At 44.4% G+C, this 15,702-nt stretch overlaps 1 protein-coding gene across 2 annotated transcripts in view; it reads left to right on the forward strand.

The window, feature by feature from the left end:
* Window positions 1-294: 294 nt before the first annotated feature.
* ptch1 (patched 1) overlaps window positions 295-15,702 on the forward strand; it is a 57,305-nt gene continuing 41,897 nt past the window's right edge. The window contains exons 1-2 of one of the 2 annotated variants that reach the window (XM_042422054.1): window positions 295-484; window positions 4,204-4,396. In XM_042422054.1, the coding sequence (XP_042277988.1) occupies window positions 425-484; window positions 4,204-4,396 (253 nt within the window). In that variant the 5' untranslated portion in view covers window positions 295-424. Of the gene's footprint in view, window positions 485-2,051; window positions 2,685-4,203; window positions 4,397-15,702 lie in introns of those variants that run through there. The other variant, XM_042422053.1, reaches the window with a different exon arrangement.

The raw sequence follows: 15,702 nt of genomic DNA on the forward strand, positions 1-15,702 counted from the left end.
ATACACATAAGTACACAAAAGTATTTGTGCGTGTACTTGTGCATGCACATGTGTGCTTTCATGACAAACATGTCGCTGTGCACATAAGCATGTCATTCTGTGCTCACTCTCTCTCTTTCTCTCTCACTGTGTGTGTGTCATTGACTGACTGAGACACGGGATCCTGCTGTGCATGGGTTGGTACTGTTTACAATTTTGGGCTAATCACGTGACAATCAAAGGGTCCTGCCTATGGAGCGAACGGGACCACCCACGTGGCCAGAAAGGAACAGCCATGTAATTGTGTGTGAACCTTTTTTCCCGACGCAGAGCAGGATGCCTGCGCGACCAAGACGGATTACAATGCGTCCGACTCTTTTTTTCTCCTCACAACAGTAGCGCAGTTCTTTTTTATCTTCATCATAACTGACACGTTTCGGACTCCATGGGGGGCGGATATCTACCGGATTTGTCCAGAAAGCTTTTCCCACCTGGACGGAAGATGGTAAGTGCGCGGCTGGCAGCCAGACGAGCCGCTGCTGAGCGCTCTGATGCCTCAGGTGTGAAGTCTGGGCCGGTTGATACTCTGGTCCATCAAGTCGTTACACTGGTTAATTACTACTCCATCTCTTTGTTTTGTTATGCCTGTTTTATTTCATTCTACTCACATAGATATATTAGTCTGGTGTGGGTTCAGCTTAAATTATTTTGTTTGATTTTTTTTCAAAGGAAAGTGTAGACCGTGGTTGAACTACTCAATTATCTTAGATTTAATTTCACTTTTTTCCTGATTGTTAATTTGATGTTAAGGACATAGCATTTAGAGAAACGGATGTTTTGAACATATGAATAAGTTGATCTCTTCAACCTGACAACCCTTTAAATCCTTAGCTATGCGCTTATTTTGTCTGTTATTGTGCAAAAAAAAAAATCCTCCACGTTTTAAGAGCCCACCGAGAAAAGAAGGCTATTTCCCTACTGCAGTACGCTACTTGATAATATTCATATTGATGAAATGCACAGTGTGATCATTGGGCTATCTGAATTTCATACATCAGTGCGTTTAACATAGCATGCTGCGTAATGCGTAAAAGTACGTCTTGTGCATTTTTCTCTGCAGCTGGTCTGTGTGAAATATTACTATGATACTGAGAAAATTTACTGTTACTTATTTTGAACTAGATCCACATACTTGCACTACTGTGGTATTTTGAAACTGAATAACAGCAGGCTCTATCAATAAAATGGATAATAAATTTGGGACAACTATACATGTCTATGCGTAATTGCGCATAAATCAAAAATCTTTAAGGGACAGTGACTTTATAAAAATGTAATCTATATTTTACCCAGTTGTTTGTGTATACAGTCTTTGTCAAAAGAAGATCATTTTGCAAGTTATAGCCTACATTGTTGGATGTTGTCTTTAACATGTGATTGGAGACATCTTATACACCACTGCCAACCAAGCTGTTTATTACAGGTTAGATGTATTTTATCATTCTGACCATAACTTTATTCTTTCATATCCAAAAAATGGTTTATGTTTATGTTTATTTCAAGAATTGTTTAATTCATATCTACCAGGACATGAAATGTGTTTTGCACACTTATAGAATAACATATATACTACAGTGGGGCTGTAACACCGACACTAAACTGTAGGACCTCCCCTTGAACCGCTGTAATTTGAGGCTCAGCTACTACCATCATGGTGGTGAGGTAGGGGGGGAAAAATCAAAGTTAAAAACTGCAGTTCTGACATTCCTCGGCGCCCCTCCGACGCACAGACGGTGTACCTTGCTTCAGACTTCAGGTCTTCTCCTTGACACGCTTCTCTCTAGCGGCAGGGCGATGTGTGGAAACCCAAGACACCAAACGCACCGAGCGGGTTTAGCTCTCTACGAGCCTCCCCTGAAGTTGGAGATGCACACATGAGGTCTCTCTGCCTGGGTGGTCTCTACTTTAGTGAGCTGTTGCTAAGCAGCTAATAATAGTCGTGTTTGCTGAGTAATTTTTGCCCTTCTGGAACCAATCAGATGCAAGAAAGTCCTGCAATCTGACAGCCCTAGAGGCGGGATCTCGAGTCTTTTTTTTCCCTTTCACCCCTCCTCCTTCTCTGCCTCCAAATGGAGAGAGGTCTTTTTCTCCTCTTCTATTGAATCTCAGAGTTGGCCGTGACGCGCGGCCCAGGGGAAGACCACATAGATCTCCCCAGAATGCTACGACCATCCAGGCTACTTACCCGACGACTTGTGTATGGGAATCACTTTGTGCACCTCGCTTTTTGAGAGAAACTTACTTTTTTTAAGAGACACGGTGAATGCGGTGAAAGCGGTGGAGACCTCCGGATCACGAAATGTTGGGATGGAAGGCGCAGACTTTGACTCGCCGTCTCCAACAGGAGTATGAAGTCCTACTTCACTGGTGTGAGGTCTCCGAGAGTAAAACTTTGTTGCCTTGGGATATCGCTACACGCTTTCGGGGAAATACAATAAAGTGGGAAACGATAACCATCTCGCAGTCCCCGCAACATGGCCTCGGCTGCTAATGCGCCCTCCGAGCAGGAAAACAGAGACCCCGACCGGCCGAGGATAACGCGGAGGAACAGGGGGGACTATACCCGCAACACACCGCTGGATTTGGAGTATTTGCAGCGGCCGAGTTACTGCGATGCGGATTTTGCTTTGGAGCAAATATCGGAGGTGCTTATTTCACATCTTAACAGGGCAGGAGCTTTGTGGTCTTGGTTTTATTGTGTTCGCCGTAAAAAGTGGCCAAACTATATCCAGTCGCTGCTAGGTAACGGGACGGGCTGGGTAGGGGATCACAGGGGTAAGGCAAGGTTGTAGAAAGCGCAGGTTGTTTTGTTTTATTTAGTGCAACATTTAGACTCTGTCTCTGCACCCGGCTTCTGGACGCGAAACACGTTTGTTTTGTAAATTCAAATCAGTCGATTGTTTTTTTGATACAACATCTCAACCTATAACGGTGTGAGAGCAGGCAAAACATGCAGCTTTCACTCACAGGCAACACTACCATTGACCGTTTCCCAACAACCAACCTGCCGCTTTTCTGCTTATGAGCTGCGTAAAAGTTTTGGTGGCTGAGTTACACTTGCGTATGACCGTATCTAGACTTGGGCGACTCGCGTAAAGAGGAAAAAAAATCCATGTGGCTGCCCTCTTCCGTTCACAAATATTGTGAGTCCCCCTGTGATGGCTCCTCCACTCCCCTGCAGGCCGGAACACACGAGCTGCTGGACGGGGAGTGGAGTTGTGTGTGGTGGTATTTGTGGGTTTTACATGCACTCAGGATATTTAATATCGCCGATCGGTGTGTGTGTGTGTGTCTGTGTGTGGGAGAGTGTCAGTCTACTTAAATGACAAATCACAGTACTCCCAAAATATATTACTTTTTGTGGGCTGGGGAGCATATAGAGCCTTTATTACCCTATTCTAGGGATTTAACTGAGTTTTTACAGGACTGCTACAAAAGCAAAGCTGAATTTTAAGACCCTGTAGGCTATATTTTTGCATAAGGACGTCTGTGTGTGAAATATACACAGGGGAGGCTTATTATGAAAAGGCCTCCCACTGTCTACTGGTGACTTGACAGCTATCTCCTTTTATTTACCTCCGTCCACGCTGGAGGTCCAGCTGCAAACCTTTTTTTTTTTTTTTTTTTGGAGCAGCGCAGCACAAACATGTGACATCCACTTACTATCAGTCTTTCCGGATCAGCTTCTTCATATTTGATCACTGGCCAGTGAAATGACAGAAATGGATCAGGCAGTGAGTGGGTTACCTGTAAGGGGGGGGGGGGATGAAAATATCTTATGTTTTGCATGTGTCTTACTAAGGTTACAATTTACACATGTTGTTGATGTGATGGAACCTGTGGCTCTCACTCTGGGGAGTCTTCAGTGGTTTCCAGGCGGTCGCCAGCAGATGTGTATATTCAATCACTATAGACAGACAAGGGGATGTGTCTCATTGTTTTGACTGGAGCCCCTATTTCCATTAAATATTTGAAGTCTAATAATGACATCTTAATGATTGTTTTCTCAGATGGAGTGTGTGTGGCACCAGGCTTTATCAGCCATTTCCTTGTCTTATGACACTAACCCTTTTTTTTCTTTAAACCTATGGACTCACCTGTCCAGGTAAGTGCTGTGTTCATGTTCTAATTGACAGTAACACTTTGACTCTTGTCTCATTGTAGGGGAAGGCGACTGGGAGGAAAGCACCTCTATGGCTGAGAGCGAAGTTCCAGAGACTTTTATTCAGGCTGGGCTGTTACATACAAAAGAACTGCGGAAAGTTTTTGGTTGTGGGCCTCATGATTTTTGGAGCTTTCGCTGTGGGCTTACGGGCAGCTAATTTGGAGACGGACGTGGAGAAACTCTGGGTAGAAGGTAAGACACTCTGATTCATTAGTATCTGTTTTTGACAGGTTGAAAAGTGTATCTGTGATTCTAGTGTGTGTGTGTTTGGATGTAAGATGCTGAAACTGTTGTGCTTTTCAACATGTTTGGATGGACATGTGATGGGTTAGATTGGAGGATGAGAAGGATGGTGGATGCTACTGAACAAGCCAGGGGGATTGTTTATTGTTTGGGCCCTGGCGAGTGGCCAAGTCAAACTTGAGAAATTCTTTTATTTATCCCAACATACTTGCAGCTTTGGTTTTCAAACCATGTTAAATGCATGCACAAGATGTGCAAGAGGTGACTGTAACTGCGCTCAGAAGTAAGGTTGTAATTAAGTTCATAAGCAGCTTTTGGGGTAGAGGAAATTTTTGTCAAAGCCGCCATTTTGTGAGAGTGTGTGAGTGAGTGTGTGTGAGTGTGTGTCTGCCTGCCCCCAGCAGTTGAATGCTCAAAGACTGTGTGTGGTCCCGTTTTGGACAGCTCTCAACTTTCCAAAAAGATTTGTCTCCGGCTGCAGGGAAAAAGCGGAGTGAGGACAGGAACTCGTGTTTGTGGAGTGGATAGGCTGCTCACTTGTTGTTTTTTTTTTTTTTTTTTCCAGAAGCAACTTATGAAGAATGAAATTCTTTTTAAAGAAAAAAAAAAAGGAACACTGCGTATGGGTGGTGCTTGGGGGGTAAGAGGAAGGGGCTGTGCTTTTTTCCTTTCCTTTGATCCGCATTCCAGCACTTAGGGCTAGAGTTGGCTGGTGTAGTCATGAATGGAGGAGCAGATTTTGCTGCTGAGATATTGAATTGAAATATTTTTGGGGCATTTAAAAAAAAAAAAAAAAAGAAGGTATTTACACATGTGCGGTTGTCATGTTTGTGTTGTGACTTTTCTGGTTTCTCTTCCTCTTTTCAGCACCCTGCTTTAAATCTCAAAGATATAGTTAATGAGATCAAACATTAAAGCAGACTGATTCCCCGTACAGATCAAACTCCTCACCTCCTCGCCGGGATGGCTGTTCTCTCGTTGCATGCTGCTGCAGGGGGTCTGACAGACAGCGTGTTCTTGTAATCGGTGGCGCAGGCGCAGTTGGCAGCAGTTTAGGCAGAGGGGAGCCTCTTCAGTGCAGGTCTTCTCATTTTAGTGAGAGGGACACACCGTTTTCACCCCCTTTTCACATGTAAGACCACAGTCAGAGTAGTATGGATGGAACTGAATGTTATCACAGGCTCCACAATACATCCTCTAGTACTAACTACAGACTGGCATTCAGTGCTGAAACTGATTAGTCAATAAAGTGAATGACAGAACATTAATTACTGGCTTTTTGATGAGAAAAATAATCACATATTTGCTTGGAACAACCTTTTTGTCAGTTTGTCTTGTTTCATATTGAGTTTTTGACAACTGGTCAAACACAATAAGAGATTGAGAGACATCACTTCAGGCTTTGTTAATTTGTGCTTAACATTTGTCTTTATTGACTCCTCAATGTCAAGCTATTGCTTATTCTGGAAGCTCCTCCAGAAGAAGTGTATTTAGCCATATTTAGGCAAACGTATTATTGGAAGTATACCGAGCGTAGCAGATGATAGATGAGAGCATAGCTGATGTTTCAATGGACTTTTTGACACTTTTGTAAAAACTTGGAACATTGTTACACATTGTAACTGACATGATTTCAAACTAAACACAGCTGCTGTTCTTCATGAAGCAGCAAACTGCTTCATGAAGCATGAAGGGTGATTTTTTTTTTTTTTTTTTATGCTCAAAAGATATACAATGTGGGGTGAATTTTTTCAGGTGAACTAATTTATCAAGTAGAAAAACTTTTCTTTTTACAGCTGCTCAAATGTGAGGATCTGCTGCTTTTCTTTGTTTCCTATCATTTGAATGATATGAAATTCAATTTGAAGTCATTAATACGGGTTGTGTTAGTTTGTGATTTGTCACTACTCAGTTAATTGTTAAGGATAGTTATTAGTTGCAGCTCTGCTGGCATTACACCAAATTCATTGGCAGTTTTACATATGAATAATTAGCTCTGAGCTTCTGTCAGGTCTTTGCTGCTGTCTTTCACAGAAGTCACACCATAAAGTCTTGGCACTGACAGAACGGGTTAGCTTCATGTTGAACACAAGAGACAGTAAAAATCAAGTTTAGTGACCTCTGGTAGACGTTTACAACATGGACTCACACTGATACAGAGACCTGCACATGCACACACACTGACAAAAAGACAGGGCTGCAGTGGTTTCCTAGGTCCCAGTACGTGAGGGGTTCCAGATGTTGGTAGGGAGAGATCTGTTTGTTTAGATTAGACTGCACAGCTGAGGGATAGATTAGTTCTGCCTGGACCGTGGAACGCTGTGCTGGGCCGTGCTGGGGGACTGGCCCATCGTCCGAGAGGAAAAAGAGGAGAGAGGAGGAGAGGACAGAGCGGCTGTTTATGTTTCATTTGGAACTGCCCTCCGCAGGCGACCCATGAACGACCCCTCCTGGAAGCTGTGTGGCCTGTGGACGCACGCACAGACACGCACGCGCACGCACACACACACACACACACACACACAAACACCCTCATCATATTAGATCTCTCAATTCTCCTACAATTGAGTGGAGCCACATTTTTACATCTCATGTCGTGTCTGTCGTCACCTGCTTTCTGGTAGTGCCGAGGCAGCCGGGCGACTGGAGCTGGCCAGTGTGTTTATTCTACACACTGTCACGTGCTGCAGCTTTCACAGGGATTGTCTCTTCTCACACAGTGCTCACTCAGCTCTGTTTATAAACACTCAGACACAGGAAGTTCTGTTTATTAGACAAAGCGACAGAGACCAATTGGGAGTTAGACGCACGCTTGCACAAAGAGGCGATTGTGTCAAGCCTTTAAGGATCTACGGGGGTTCGTGTTCTGCTAAACATTTGGCAAAGGATAATCAATTATTTTTTAAGTCTTTTTTTCCCCCCTTGACATGAAAATGATAGTGGTGTGTATTCGGGGCAGATTGCCTCCACACTACAGATAAATGCTGTGTTTATGTCCACTGTGGCGCTCACAGGAAATTATTATCTGAAACAGGAAGTTGTAGTATTGTGGTTTCCAAACTTAATCTCCCTACACACAAACGTGGTTGGCTGCCCTCCGTGTGCTTTCCTCAGTGTCGGAACACATGCATACTGGCCCGGCTACGACTTCAGATACATCCTCAGTTTCAAATTGCAGATGATTCCGGATGATCTTGTGATGATTAACTATAAGCCGCATCCACGGAGCAGAGACGTGGAAGAGAGGAAAAAGACCCCTTTAGAGTTCCTCCTGGCCACAAATGGAAAATGGAGCCATCCCTTGGCATTCTGGGTTAAGGCAAACACAGGCCAAATTGTAAAGAAAATAGCAGCACCGCCTGCCTCTAATTAAAACAGTATCACGTAAACATTGGCCTTCCTGTAGGACGGCCCCTCACTCTATCGTTTGGTTTCTGTGCTGAGAGAGAGGGGCTAGAGATGTGGCTCGGGCTGGGCTGTGGTTGTGGGGCTGTGTTGATGGGGGAGAGACGGTACGGAGAGGAGAGAATTTGGAAGTGGGGCTTTTGAAGCTTGAGCTCTGGGCAAGGGTTGAAGTTGAAACTGGGGGTGCAGCAGATGAGCTGGAGCTGTCCTGTAATCTGGGCTGAGTTGTGGTTAGCCGGTAGCTTTAGCATAGACTAAAGAGGATGGGGCCCATAGCATTCAGAGGATGTCTTTTGTTTTCATTGGACACTTGAGTTGAGCTACACAGAGAATATGTGTGAGTGATTCCAGTTGAAATGAGTTTATGGTCCGCAGATTTATGGCCTGGACTGGGGCACAGGGCTATGGATTGTAGTCTCAAGGCCACAGACTGAGGGGCGGCCCCCAGCCCCGGAGCGCTTTCTTGGGGGGCATAGTGTAGAGGCCAGGGGCTACGGGGGTAGACCCCTGGGACCCTGAGGTCATCTCGTAGAGGCCCCACTATTTAAAACCTCACCTGATACTCACCCTGTGGCCTGGGTGCAGAGTGAAGACTCACAGCAGAGGGGTGGGTGGTGGAGGATGGTAGGGGTGGAAGAAATGCAGCAGAAGTAGCAGCTGTCACCAAGCATTGTTTGTGTCCTGTATGTTTATGTGTGTGTGTGTGTGTGTGTCTCTATGTGTTATGTATGCCTTTATGTGTGCATCACATGGGCCAGATGTTGGTGAGGGAGAGTGTTAGCATGCATTGTTCTTCTGTATCAATATTTATTATGAATTTGTGTTTAACCTTTTGACATCTGTCCTCCAGCAGAGGGCAGTGAATATGATATAACTGTTGCTTTAATCTCTGAAATACTGTATAATAATTTTAACTCAAATAAATTTACATCAGCTTTAATGACTATTTGAATATCTGTTCAGGAATGACAAGAGAAAAAGAGGTAAAGAGGCAATTCAAAGTCACTTTCCCTTGATGACTCATGATTTATTATCCGTCTGACTGACTTAGCGCTGATATCAATATTGTTAAAATGGTGCCAATCCACTCTGAGCCTGAATTAACATTTCAGACTACAGTCTGATAGGACTTAACTTTTTTCTCAAACAACCCACCCCCCCACACCCCCCACCCCCTCCCTCACATGTCTGTTTTGTATCTAGTGTGATTAAGAGCTGAGTTGACAGAGTTGGTGGTTGTTTTTTTGTTGTGCTGGTAATGGCGGTGGAGAAGGGAGTGGTATAATGTTAAGTGCATGCGGAAGAAGCCTTGACATCCTTTCTTGTGGAAGAAGATGAGGAGGAGGAAGAGGAGGAGTGCCCTGAATGTGGCGTCTCCACTGAGAGGATTGTGGTTTGCATGATTGAATTATCCAGCTTTTGATGTGTATGGGAGCATTGATACATGCATGGATGCACGCGCACACACACACACACATTAACATGTGCAGAGAAGCTTTGGAGTTTTGGTTCTGTGAATGAGTAGGTGGTTGACCAGGGTTTGCATGGCAGGCTATTTCTAAGGGCCTCTCTTTGCTATTTTCTCTTCTTTATTCATCTGTTTTCCTCCTTCTTTTTCTTTTTCTCTCTCTTTCTTTCACTCCGTCTCTCACGCTCTATCTCCGACCGCTTTCATTCGGCAGCCGCAAGCAATCAAACACACAAATGCGCCCACACCCAATATTTTTTCCTAGTTTGCACAAAATACACAACACAGATTCATCTATCTTTCTCTTTGCACCTCTTTCACTCTCTCTCACCAACTTAGGCAGTCACACACAAATGTGTACGTGCACACATACACCCGCACACTTTTTACATTTTCCAAACTGGACTCAATTAAGTTTGTGTTTATCAGTTCACTACAAACAGGATTAAACCTCTGTAGAAGGAATAACATTCCAGCGTGTTGTGTTAAACTTTACGAGTTGATGAAAAGTACAGGCTAGCTGGTGAGGGATTTAGTGTGGGGAAACATTGCGCCTCTGGTACTGTACACAGACTTACAGCGCTGTTTTCTCAAGCTAGCTCTCCCTCATTTGAAAGCAGCTTTGTGTATATTAGCCCTACCTGGCAAAGTAAATGTGAAATAACTTTTAAAAATCTGCTTGTTAACCATGCTGTGTGTGTCCCTGTATGTGTGTGTGTGTGTGTGTGTGTGTGTGTGAGCTCTCGAGGCGAGCGCACTCCCATTCACAAACGACATCCTGAGATGCCTCCAAGCTCTCTGTTTACATTTTGCATTCTTTCAGGCGCTCTTATTCAAAAACCAGAGCCCTGCGAATGACCGACCACAGGAGACTGTGGAGAGAATTACCCTCCCCCCTCTACCTCTCTTTCTCTCTCTCTCCCTCGCTCTCGTATCCCTCTCTTTTCCTCTCTGCCAGAAAGGTCTCTCTCTTTACCCGAGTCTCCCCCCCCCCTCCCTTCCACCCCCCCCCCCCCCACCACCACCACCACCACTCCCCCGTCCCTGGCTGGAGAGAGTGGCCTCAGAATGCCAGATGTATTACAGAGTGAGCCACGGCAATGTAAACACTCAGCCCTGCCATGAGAGCAGGGTGGTCTGGCCTCCCTCCTTCCCTTCCCTCCCCTCCAAACCCTCCCTCCCTCTTCCCCTTTCCTCTCTTCCCTCCCTCACAGTGCTGACTGCCAGAGGGGTGGAGAAAGTACAAAACAGCAGAGGGAGAGAGAGAGAGAGAAAGTGTGTGTGTGTGTGTGTGTGTGCGCTGGGGGGAGATTGAGCGAGGGAAGAAGCAGGAGTATAGTAGCGGTAGTGTGTTTGTGTTTTGGCTGCAGTGCCTACCGTACACTAGGAGAGAGATTGGAGTGTGGATTGATGCTTTTCAGACGGCAGCACAGAGCATTTTTCATGCAAACATACTATAAACATCTCCAAACTGTCTGTGCAGTTGGAATTTTTTAGCCCCTCTGGCACACATGGGTTACGTAGCAGTATAGTTCATTGCAATTCCTACGGCACAACGTCATAGAATCTGGCAGCAACAGCAATTACACCAGTACCACACATGCACACGCAAGGCATGAAGATAAAGAGATATAAAATGTTTCCTCTCTCAGATGATTGAGATGCTTGGAGCTCCAGAATGAGTCACTGTGCGTTTGGACAGGGGCAACACTTGTGACCCAACACGATAGGATGTTTTGTTTTTGGTAGCAAGGGCTGATGAGTGTCACATTTTCAGTTGTTTTGATGTTTTGCATTGTAGACAGTTAAGCCATGTTCAGGGCTGCTCATAATAAGTGCAGAAATGTACTTATGCGCACATCACATCCTATGATTAGGCAAGGTGTAAACATCTTAGAAACGTTTACTCAATCTGTAGTTTGTCTTTTTATCACTATTTCTATATTATGATGGATCAAATGACTGTGTCTTATGTGAAAGAGTTGCTCAGAGTGACAAAGTGAATCTGCAATTTCCCTCAAAATCATGATCGCAAAGGTTAGGGATTCCCTAGAAAACTTCTGGCAAGACTGAAACACTTCGAAAAGAGATACAACTTCTGTTTGTCTTTGTTTCTTCCATTCATGCTCTCTGTGTGATTCTGTCTGTGTCTTTTATTCCACACTTTGGAATGTGTGATTTTGGGATACCTGGAATCATGGGCCATCTTTCCAGGAAATGACAGAGAGATGGCTGGTTGAGATTGGCTGTTCAGGCTCGTGTCACGGTCTGTTATGGCTGGGCTGTAGGCCAATCACAGGGCAGTTAATGCAGCAGTGGGAGAGGGCTCACCTGGCTTGCATTCAACAGGCACTGACAGGCGATATGGGAGAGTTTTCACAAGATTTTCGGATTGTTCATTATTTTTTAATGTCTTGTTTTACTTGTCAAGAGAGTGTTACTATCTCTGGTGATTGGATAGCGCTTTTACATCACCCCCAATCACAGTATAATCAAATCCCACATGTCCTGTTGGTCACATACAACAATTAACACATAATCTTACTGGACATCTTGGTTTTTTTGTAATTGTACCCCAACCACTGCATACAGGCCTGCGCACCCCTGCACACTCTACAAACACAGATTTTCTGTCAGCGTTTTCTTCCCCTACTACTCTTTCCAATGCTCTGTGAATCCATTGGCACTGAATAGTTTTGGGGGGGGGTTTTCGGGGTGGAGGTGGGGGGTTGGGAGGGGAGAGTGGGACCTGAATGAAGGCAGCAACGTGGAAGAATCTGCCCATTGAGGAGTGTGTGAATGTACACCTTGGGCCCAGGGGAAGCTGCATTGGGAGCCAGCCGACTGCTAAATACACCCATTTTAGGGGCTGCAGGGGCCGGACAGGTGATTAGCATAATCAGGGGCGAGGGGAGCCATACATATGGTAATGCTGGAGTTGGGGGGTGAGGGTTGGTGGTATGGGTGGGGGTTCGGAGAGGAGAGGAGGATGGGGGGGGGGGGGGGGGGGGGGGGGGGGGGGGGCAGGGGTTGGCAGCTGGGGTGTCACATTTGTGTCAGGGGTCGGAGTGCTCGGGGGTGTGTGGCTGCATAAGGAGACACTACAGCTGCACGTCAGAGCGTTTCCCTTCTCTGTTTCCTAACATTTCTCAGTTTTACTCTCCTCTTTTCTCTCTCTCATTCCCTCAATTTCCCACCTCTTCTTTCTTAAAACTCTCTCTTTATCTACCTTGCTTGTTTTACCCTTCCTCTGTGTGGCAGCCCCCTCCTCTCTAAAAATTGAAAGGAGATTGGGAGAGAGAGAGGGGGAGAGAGCAACAGAGTGAGAGGGGCTCACCCTGGGTCAGATAGGGTCTCAGCTCTCAGTGAGGCCTTTCATCACATATTTGTGGCTGTGTGCACACCTGCATTGCAGAGCCCACATTCAAAACTACTATTACTGCTGTGTATACCGCTCTGCATGCTGCTAGTACAACTATTACTGCTTGTACCACTGCTGGTGCTACCGCATGGCAAGAGTGCGAGCCAGCGTTCTGAAAGTCAGTTAAAAACTGCTGGAAAGAAAGAAGGAAAGAAAATTCCTATTTAGAAAATCACAAAACAAATCATGAAGTTTAGCAAACATGGATTCAGTAGTGAAACATATTCACTATTATTTGGCAGGAAAATCAGTTTGAAAATCTTGCGTTGAAGGGGAGAATAAGCTGGTGGATATGACGATGATAAAAGTAACTGACAAACAATGAAAGGAAAAGTAAAATGGGACAACAGTTGATGCAGTGTTATGCAAGGCTTTTATGATGGTAATTAAAGAATACATAAATATTTGATGTGGATGGGAAATGCACACTTGTGCTTGTCTACTGATTCAGCTTATAACACCAGGATGGTGATGTCACCATGATCCTAGACAAGGCAGAAGTTGTTAAATGGTAAAACCAAGCCATCAGATCAGTTCTGTGAACAATTCGAGGTGATTGTTTCTTCTAAAATATATTACTCTGACACACACTGAATTTGTTCCCTAGCTGTCATTAAATCCTTCAGATCATAGCTATAAGTCATCTCCACAACAATGAGTTGTGAAACTTACTGAGATTCTGAGTGGCTGTATTAAAATGAGGAAGCGAGAATTAGGAACTGCAACGATTGACATAAGGTGCAGTGTTTCCCCTAGAATTTTTTTCAGGCCTGGTGGTAAGCACCGAAAAAACCCTAAAGAGATGAGGCACTCACATCGCGTCAAGAGTTTCCCAGGCAACAACACGGAGGTTGACTCATGTTTCAGGACAGTGCCGCACAGAGGCTCACAAACGCAAAATGATTATTGATTTCCGAATGAATGGATATTTGGCATTATTTTTGGCATTAAAGAAAAGATTTTTTGGGGGGCCTCTCGTTGGCCTGGTGGCCCACCAGGCCTGTACAATTATAGGGGAAACACTGGGGTACATCTCAAGTCTCTTATTTGATATTTCCTCGCTCCTCGCTCGAACCAGAAGTCATTCTGGTCCACCTCTTGAAGGCCGTGTCAAAGCTCTTACTTCTGCTCTGAGGAATGAGGGGGGATATCTGAGGAGACATGAGTGAGGATACACGAGAGCAGCCTTAACGGAAATCTTTTACCGGCTGACGCAGCCCCTTATTGGAAAGCAGTTATTGATTGGATGCTGCAGCAGATCGGACTGATCTGATTCATAACAACATCACTGCAATTTCATACCGGAGTGGAGACAGATAACAGATTAAACTCAAGCGTATCACTTCCAAGTTTTATATTTTATTCGTTTTCTGATTCACCATCTAGTTTAACATCTGTTAATTGTTGGTCTGAACAACAAAAGAACCATAAACAACTTTCTTCATTTATTAGAAAGATTTTTCTTTTCATGATCTGTTATTTCCCCCATTAACTTTTATAATGGATACAATTAAAGAAAGGGAGAGTGTCTGTCAGTAAGAAACTCTTTATAAACACATTTATATTTTACATAATTTATCATCATTTCCATTCAGTCACACGTGAGGCTGAAAATTCCTAAGCGTTGGGTTTGATATGAGTTACATCATTTCAATTTTCCCTGAAACATTTAGCCTAATAGATAATTTTCAGTGTTCAAAAGAAACCTTTGTCATATTCTGGGTTATTAAACAATGAATTCACAATCAGAATATGAATAAACACAGACACAAATAATTAATAAATAATATAAACACATTCTGCCAGTAGAGATGGTCCATGTGCCTCTGAGCAGGACACAGTATAAATACAGAATGCAGGTTTTTATTCATGTGCAGATATTTGTTGAACAGGTAACAGGCTACAGAGAGAAAACACTGCTGCTCTGACAGTGATAGTGATAGGGTACATGTGTGCAGACACAACCTCCATCATAAGCCACTACAGCTGTTAAAGCCGACTGACAGCTGATCCAGCTGTGATCAGCTGCCGCCGTCATCAGAAACGGACGTTGCTTCACGTGACGCTTCAGAGGAAAGGACGTCTCATATCTCTAAAATCATATTTCTTCGTTTCCTCTCTCCTCGCATGGTTTCCTCGTGTCTCTCCATGCATCCTCGGTGGGAGGGACTAAGACTCGATGAAAATACGCAAGCGAGGGAAACATGGATGCAATTTAAGAGACTTGAGAGGTACACATATAGAAACATATAAGAAACAAAGATGGGGTGAGGGATAGACACAAAGTGACAACAGATGGTAGAAAGTAGACACAAACAAGTGGAGGAAGAACAGGTGGGTTCTTCTCAATGATCAAAGCTCTGCCAGGTGATTGGTGGTAGCAGCTGAGAGGGAGTGAAGCATAAAGGAGAAGACTGAAGAGGAGAAAAGAGGTCTTGAAGATAGGTGGGGGACTCACTGTGGGAAAACATACCTGAACAGACTGACACTGGCAGGGACCAAGCAATGTCAAATGACAGAAAGAAAAACAAAGAGAGATAGAGAATGATTCAGCCATGATGTAGGCTATAATAACACCCTCTGTACATTCTTCTGTCATTGCTGAAGCTCTTGAGTAACTTGAAAATGTGTCATAAGGTTTGCTGAATGAAGACAAACACATATTTCACAGGCAAAACGAACCTGCATTAAAGTCACATGTATTTTCGTATATATTTACTTTGTTGAAGTAGCTTTTCAAGTAGCTTTCTTAAAGTGGTGTTTAGATAACATCCTCTTGTACGTGTTTCTTCATATCTCTGATGGTATAGGGGGCTCAGGGTATGGGAGGTCGCTGTAGACTTGGTGGCAGAGAGATGACCTGGTTTTGGGGGGCTTCCTCCTCACCACAGGGGGTCCCTGCTGAGAGGCAGCCTAATCCAGCTAATCCTTTCTCTGCGCACACACACACACACACACACA

Source organism: Thunnus maccoyii, chromosome 9 (assembly GCF_910596095.1).
Source record: "Thunnus maccoyii chromosome 9, fThuMac1.1, whole genome shotgun sequence".
NCBI classification, from domain to species: domain Eukaryota; kingdom Metazoa; phylum Chordata; class Actinopteri; order Scombriformes; family Scombridae; genus Thunnus; species Thunnus maccoyii.